This window comes from Hordeum vulgare, chromosome 2H, assembly GCF_904849725.1.
Source record: "Hordeum vulgare subsp. vulgare chromosome 2H, MorexV3_pseudomolecules_assembly, whole genome shotgun sequence".
Lineage (NCBI taxonomy): Eukaryota > Viridiplantae > Streptophyta > Magnoliopsida > Poales > Poaceae > Hordeum > Hordeum vulgare.
This window is the reverse complement of record NC_058519.1, coordinates 629,754,500-629,762,523: the sequence shown is the minus strand read 5'-3', so window position 1 is coordinate 629,762,523 and position 8,024 is coordinate 629,754,500. Positions and strand designations below refer to the sequence as shown.

At 47.3% G+C, this 8,024-nt stretch overlaps 1 protein-coding gene across 2 annotated transcripts; it reads left to right on the top strand.

Annotated features, from left to right (window-relative positions):
* Window positions 1–3,559: 3,559 nt before the first annotated feature.
* Window positions 3,560–7,708, top strand: LOC123430987 (squamosa promoter-binding-like protein 8). 2 transcript variants are annotated; one of them, XM_045114811.1, is made up of 3 exons: window positions 3,560–4,642; window positions 6,872–7,029; window positions 7,173–7,708. In XM_045114811.1, the coding sequence occupies exons 1-3, from the start codon at window positions 3,963–3,965 to the stop codon at window positions 7,574–7,576; spliced, it is 1,242 nt and encodes a 413-aa protein (XP_044970746.1). In that variant the 5' UTR covers window positions 3,560–3,962; the 3' UTR covers window positions 7,577–7,708. The 2 variants fall into 2 exon arrangements, with proteins under 2 accessions (XP_044970746.1, XP_044970745.1); XM_045114810.1 differs by having other exon boundaries at window positions 3,562–4,642; window positions 7,170–7,708.
* Window positions 7,709–8,024: the final 316 nt, after the last annotated feature.

The window sequence follows — 8,024 nt, the reverse complement described above, 5'->3', positions numbered from 1 at the left end:
CCAGTCGTAACATCATGGCAGCTCGCATATCCGCCTTCGCTCAAAAAAATCGGGCATAGCTTCTTTTTGTTGAACTTCCAAAAATCTCGCATGGCTAATTAAGTCTTGCTTTCCCTTTGCCTCAAAAAAAAGTATTGCTTTCCCTGTGAAACCTAATTAAGTGATTGACGTTTTTTGGACACCACGTATATCATAGTATATGAGGTTCACAACACTACGCGCATGTACTACTCACACGACATCCATTGAAGAATGGATTTGGGAGCCTCAAGGTCGACGAAGTTATCATAAACACCTCGTTGGTAAGGGCATCTCCGACGCCGGTCACTAGTTCTCTCTTGCAAATGTCCCCTTTTGCAAGATTGTGTCCACGAATAAGATCGTTGTTAGCATACATTTCAACGATAAATTAAACTAACTAGACGAAATTCATGCAAATATGATGGGTTTGAAAATAAATCAGAAGAGATTCATGCAAACACAACGGATCTCATATGAACATGACCAAATTAATTACATTACGGACATACTTCAACTAAAATGGGAACTCATCCGGCTCCGCAGATATAATTCCTAATCTAAATGTACGCCGACGTCCACTCCCCCAAGACTGCCATCAGCCGCAAGAACTGAAGCTCCGGCAACTGCCTTTGCCTCCTCCAGCTCAATCCGAGCAAACCCCGCTGCCGTTAATCAGCCACCAATTATCAGCCTACTAAGCTTGGCGTTAAGTGGAGGAAAAGAACGATGGCCTTCTTGGGACCTGAGCAATGACGACCTACCATGCACTACTGTTTTATGCTGTCGGTGGCGCCCACGAACATGCTGGAATCGTGGTCATGGTGGCGGGGAGTGGGCTGGGCGGTGCCGATGATGTTCGCCTCATCGATGTTCTTGCCACACACCTTGTCCGCCGCCTTGTCAAATCCTTGTACGTGGCCTTCAATTTCGCCTCACACCAGCGATACTGTCAATGGTCGAGGCGGAACGATGGCGGAGCGGTAGGATTCGAGCAGCGAGGCCTGCTCTGACATGTCCACTCTCGCAGGGTATGAATGTGTCCATTGGCGGTCTTGAGCGGCGTTGATCGTTTCAAGCGGGAAGTACGCAAAGGCGAGGACGGGGTTTTTGGTGGGCCAGGGCTGTCAGAAGCGAGCGCAATAGTGTCCGTCGACCGCAACCCCCCTCCCCCTACATTTGTCTTTGGTTTGCGGGAAAAAGCAAGTTCAGACCGCTTGACGAACTAATATGGGCCCGTGTTGGATGGCTTCTGCGGTTCAGACCGCACGATCCAGACGTATGCATGAGGTTTGAGGGTCGGCCTTGGAGATGCCATAAGGGTTACTCTTGTACCACTAAATGATGGTCCACCTAGATGCACATTTTTTTTATCTACTTCGCATATTAACTAGCCTTGTCCTATGGCAAATTCTACAAAGCTTGACTAAGTTTATACAAAACAACATGAATAATATCAACAGCAAGTATATATGATATGGAAATATTTTCTCAGTGAATCTATTAGTATTAATTTTATATTCTAGACCTTAATAAAATAAACTAGGAACATGGTCAGAGTTTACAAAATTTTACTTAAGACAAACCTAATATGCTGAGTTAATAAAACTAACGGAGTAACAGATATGGCAAACCTTGCATGTGAGAATTAACAATACGATTTTTTTTAGAATTTTTAACATGGTATTCAAAATGCATTTTTTACATCTAGTCAAGGGAGCTACACACATTATTAAGAGCATTGTTTGCTCTAACCTCTACCACCGGACCCACCAAACCTCGATCCATCTACATACCCTTGTTGTGCCCCAAAAGGAAGCCTCCATCTACATACCCAACAAAGCTACTAGATCCAGGTCCTTTCATGGCAGGCACTAGCGAGGAAAACCGGTAGGTGGAGGTGGGAGGGAAGAGGGACGAGGGACAAGGATTGGGAAGATTGGATGTAGAAGAAATCTTTACGGTGAGGAGATACAACTAAAACACACACATATACATACTATAAAGCATGTTGCAGAAAACAAAGAACAGACTGTCTTGAAAAGGAAAGGGGGCACTGAATAACATGTCTGGGAATGGAAAAGAAAGAAAACACTTATGAAGGACACTAATGTGCAAATTTCATCACCCAAATAAAGACAATATCTACTCCCCTGGATTCGAATATTTTTTGTTAAGAATTACTCCCTCCGTTCCTAAATATAAGTCTTTGTAGAGATTTCACTAGTGGACTACATAAGTATGTAGACATCCAGTATGTACGGATGTATATAGACATAATTTAGAGTGTACATTCAATCATTTTGCTCCGTATGTAGACATCCAATGAAATCGCTTAAAAGACTTATATTTAGGAACGGAGAGAGTACATTTCATCATTTGTTGATAATGAATAATTGGTTTACTAATATTCTAGCTAACTGGAACTGGATTTAAAATTTATGATTCCAATTCTTGTGGCCAAACAATCGCATTTCTGAAATCCAATTTGAAAAATTGTCGAAATCTAGACCCCACAAATGGGGGCATATAACCGTATATGACAAATTGTAGAATTTGAGGAGCTCTTCTTGGATCCGCAGACTAGTCAATATATTTACATTACATTACACCTGGGTGAACGTACGTACTTGGCCATATATCTGTCGAACGACTTGCTTGCCACACGTATAATATGATCGGTACAGGGCGTACGTACGTACGCACAATAGTATCCACCTCATTACGCAAGCTAGTTAGCTAGCGCAGGTCATGGAATAATGGCGTACGTACAATATATAGGCAGCCGTAGAAAGCAAGGCTGATGGTGACGATCGAGCCCGAGGGCATGCATGCACACATCTCCTGCTGGCCCTGTAGACGGGTAGCAACGGAGGAGGCCCTCCTCCTGCACGTACGCACGTCGTACTTTCCCTGGCCATTACTAGATCACATCTCATGAATATATGCGTGAACAGTACGCCCCCGGGCCGGGCAGCGCGCAGGCCCGGTGTCACGCACCGTACGTAAGCCCTCGGCCGGGCCATGCATGCATGCATGGATGCATGTACTACGTACCTACGCGCCACCTTCCCCTCTGGCCATCACATGCACATTATACATGCCATGCGTCGTTGCTACGTACGTACGTACCTCCCCGATCCATCTTCTCCAAGGCACACATGCAACAGTGTGGTACCTTGGGTTGAAGCATGGCAAGGTACGTGGCAATGGCATGCATATATAACACTGCACACAGCTGGGTTGCTAGCTATAACGTTAACCCTACCGGCGGGGTGGTGGTGCCACTGCCTAAATCCTAATGGTAATGGATACGGAGGCGGGCAGTGGAAAAACGGTGGCCGGAGACATAACGCCAGCAGCAGCTATCACCGGCCCCCTCACCAAACTCCAATTAAGGTCGCTCCCATCCCTAGCACAGCCCCCCTAGCTATAGCTAGCTACGCGTCATAGCCTTTGCTAGTTTTCCTTGTTGATGGACAGATACAGCTTGATCCCCCTCCCCCTCCCCCTCTCCCTCTCTCCTGGCCAGCGGGGCTCATCGGTCCATATAACCGGAAACGCACTCCACCATCGCTCCTCACCACTCGTTCCTTCCTTCGTCGTCCATGGAACCCTAGACGAAAAGTACGCACCCTCTCCACTCCAAACACCCATCAGAAACAAGCTGCTGCTAGCCGCGCGCCATCGATCCGTCGACCTCCACCTCCACCTCCACCACGCGGCCGGCCGGCATATCACGCCCACACGCCCCCCCATGGCGCACGCTTGTCCCCGGAGCTCGGTCGTCTCAAGCCAGTGAGTGGCCGAGCAAGGCCGGCCGGGACACTGTACTTGCACCGCGTCCTCGCTTCCATTCCTAACCCCTTTTCCGGCCGTGTTTTCTCTGCTCTGCTCTCCTCTCCTCTCTCTAGCTAGCCGATAAATTAAGCGGCTGAGCGAGGATGATGAACCTGCCAGCCGCAGCTGGGAACTCCTGCGACGAGTTCGGCTATGGGGCTCCCAACCCGCCGCCGCCCTCGCTTTTCCCGATCATGGACCACCAGGAAGGGGGCGGCGGCATCCACAGGGAGCACGACCACCACCACCACCACCACCTCGGTGGGTACAGCCTCGAGCCCAGCTCCCTGGCGCTCCTCCCCCCGTCCAGCCACGCCACCATCGCTGCCCACAGCCCCCACGACATCCTCCAGTTCTACCACCACCCCACCTCGCACCACTACCTCGCCGCCGCCGCGGCAGGAGGCAACGGCAGCCCCTACGGCCAATTCGGCGGGGGCGGCGGCGGCGGCGGCGGCTTCCAGTCTTACTACCACCAGCAGCCGGGGACGGGCGCGCCCGAGTACTACTTCCCCACCTTGGTCAGCTCGGCGGAGGAGAACATGGCGAGCTTCGCGGCCACGCAGCTGGGGCTCAACCTCGGTTACCGGACCTACTTCCCGCCCAGAGGCGGCTACACCTACGGCCATCACCCGCCCCGGTGCCAGGCCGAGGGCTGTAAGGCCGACCTCTCGGGTGCCAAGCGCTACCACCGCCGCCACAAGGTCTGCGAGCACCACTCCAAGGCGCCCGTCGTCGTCACCGCCGGCGGCCTCCACCAGAGGTTCTGCCAGCAGTGCAGCAGGTTAGTAGCCACACTTGATGCTATATATATCAATTCGCCGGAATTCGTTGATGAATTGCGTGTCTGATCGATCGATTTGCTAATCTAAAGAGAGATGGGTAGATCTTGTAGAGCCGTGTTGGGTTGGAAAATGTTCTCCCTTTCTTGAATCATGACTTGCATTTAAGTGGCCTGCAAGTTGCACTCAGTTTGATTGAATGGTTTGGAACTTCAAACTATCCACCTCGTCGTTCGATCGCAAAAGTAGCCTCCAAAATACCCATTTAATTAGTTCGATGGAACGAGTAGAAAAGTTTTGAGATCTTGTTAGTTTGAGCTCCTGGATGGTGAGTACCTCGAGTAATTGCTTCTAGTTGGAAAATTAAACAAAGATGAAATTATGGCCTTGAACATGATGCTATATTTCTTTGCCACATTTTCTGTTACCCTCCTTTCTCTAGCTGGATCTTAGAAGTATCCAATCTACATTGCACCTATTTAGATTCCTCTTCCAAGGATGTTCATACAGTACCTGTCCGACCCTTAACTGCTAGATCGAAACAAAACAAATATGGGTGAAAACAAAACAAATATGAGTGAAAATTCCACATCATACCCTGTTCTTTCACTGTTCTCCTCCAATAAATTCCAAAGGAAGCACTATAGCTTTTAAGCAAGCAAAACAACTGGTGTACTGTACAATACCGCGACCCACAGCAAACCCCTCGATTACTGGTACATGGAAATTTTGCAATGAACAAATTTAGCCCTTTTAATTTCGTCATGTAACGATACTATACACTGCCGTGATCCAGTGGAACGAAGAACTTGGCAACGACCAATTTTCCAGTAGTGGCCAGACGTCATATTGAGTGTTCCCTCAGGCTGCTTGGTTGATCACACCAGTACAGCTGAGATCACACAGCTAGGTGGAGCCGAGTCGCGTCGTAAGACTTGGCTCGACAATCCACATGTTGGCAAGCAAGAATTGTCGTTTTATTTTGCAGTGTACATGTAAAATTTGCGTGCTGCAGTTTTGGATTTATCATTGTGCAAATTAGGCAGAATTACTGGTTAAAATGAGATATTTAGAATTAGCAAAATCGCCGGAAGTTTATCTATATATTAATCACACGCAATCACAGTTTATTTTTTAAAGGAACTGAAAGATAATTTATGTGGTGCTCAGTGATTCAACCATCCAAATGATTAAGATTCATGGCATCTCTTCCTTTCTACATATTTCGATCTGCCTTTACTTGACAAGAGTCATCCATGTATCACATCACATGTAGGGAACACTTACATATGCAGACATGTTGTCCTTGAGTTGCCCCTTCTTTCTCTCCCCCTTTGCTTGCTGCTTTGCTTCTTAGTTGTTGCTCCTTCCTCACATGTAGTGTAGGGGAACACTTCTATACAGACTTTATTTTGCTTCACTTCTCCTTCGCATGCATGTTTGAGTGGTTACTTCAAACAGTGTGGGCTGTATGTACATGCATTGGCCTCCCAAAGTCAGAGAAGCACGGCTACTTTCTCCCTAAGTATTGCAAGTTTGTACACCCCACGTACGAACGTACGTATGTACCAGAACAGGCAGGTTGCAGTTGCAAGCAACTCTCTCTCCCTCTCTCAGTTCAAAAAAAAAAAAAAACTGCGTGTGTGTGTGTGTGACTGTGTGTGTGTGTGTGTGTGTGTGTGTGTGTGTGTGGCTGTGGTAGTAACAATGCATGTGTTGGACAGACAGCGTAAAGGCATTTCTCTCAGACCATCTCTTTTACCTGCTCTTTCAGTGAGATCTCTGTTAGTATGCACGTGTGAAGAGTAGCAATGCATTCAAAGGGAAACAGTGGGATCACTTGCAGTGTGACACACCATATGGAGACACTCCATATGAGTCGGCTGCAAAGCTCCAAGCTGTCTGCGTGGGATCGATGGCAACAGTTTGGGATATATGCTTCTCATGTTCAGGATCATCATTGCCTAGCTACTGCATTGGTCCCCCAGCCGGAATGTTCTTTCGGTCCAGAATTGATCTCTGATCATGCACTAATTTGTGTCTTACCTAGGATTAGGATTTGCAGCCAGCTCATGCATGCATGCTATGCTATGGATAGATTGATGATACACCATACACATATGTCCATACTTTTATGTGTATTGTGAGTCACACATTAGTATTTCATGTGTATGCTGTCTTTATATAGTTATGTGTTAATTTGTTCTAACCTGTTTTCATTTTTCGTTCAGATTCCATCTGCTTGATGAGTTCGACGACGCGAAGAAGAGCTGCAGGAAGCGCCTCGCAGACCACAACCGCCGTCGAAGGAAGTCAAAGCCGTCCGACGCCGATGCCGCTGATAAAAGGAGGACACAGGCCAGCAAAGCAGCAGCAAGTACCAAAGGCAGTACGTGAAATGCATCCGTCCATGTTTCTCTACCTAATCATGCATTCTCTTGACACATATTCATCAATATTAACCTAGGTTTTTCCTTTAACTTACCAAGTAATTAACACCTCCAAAAACTAACAAAGTATTGTGAACAGAAGCAGCCGGAAGCAGCAGCAAGAGCACCGGCACCGGAGACGGGATGGACATTCAGGTGCAGCTGGGGAGCGGAGACCTGTCCAAAGATCAGGACGAAACCATGGGGCAGGGAGAGGTGGTGAAAGAAATGCAGGTGGATCCCAAGGGGAAAGCGTCAATGCAGCTGCAGCAGCAGCAACAGCAAGGACACCACGTCCATGGTCTTCACCTGCAGAGCCAACATGGCTTCCCTTTCCCTTCGACCTCTGCAGGCTCGTGCTTCCCTCAGAGCCAAGCTGTCTCGAGCACTGACAACACATCAAATATCGGCCAAGTGCAGCAAGAACAGCTAGGCTTGGGGTTCCATCAGCACAGCAACATCCTTCAGCTGGGACAGGCCATGTTTGATCTCGACTTCGATCACTAGCAAATTAGCTAATATATAATTAGTAATATTCAATGCTCCCTCTCGTACGTGTGTGTACGTCGATCGGATCATCTCTTTCTATCTTGTCTGTATTAATTACCGTAATATGATATAATAATGGTAGTTTGTCCAGTGGCGATTTCCATATATATTTGGTTAGAGGTGCTTCAATGCCCTCCCAAAAGGTGGTACTGGTACAATTCATACATTTAGTACCTTTAATTTGCCTCATGTACTTGACAGTAGTTATGCTCTTTGTACGTCACTGGCTCACAGTCACAGCTGATTAATGAGTTGGGGCATCAAAACGTTCACAGTTTCATATATATGAGAGAACATGTTTATTTTTTGGAAACATGTATGCTTTTTATGGACTATATAGCACTCAAATCCAAAGAAAAAGCATGTTGAGCAGATATTAAGATAGTCGAAAGTAAATCGAATGTAA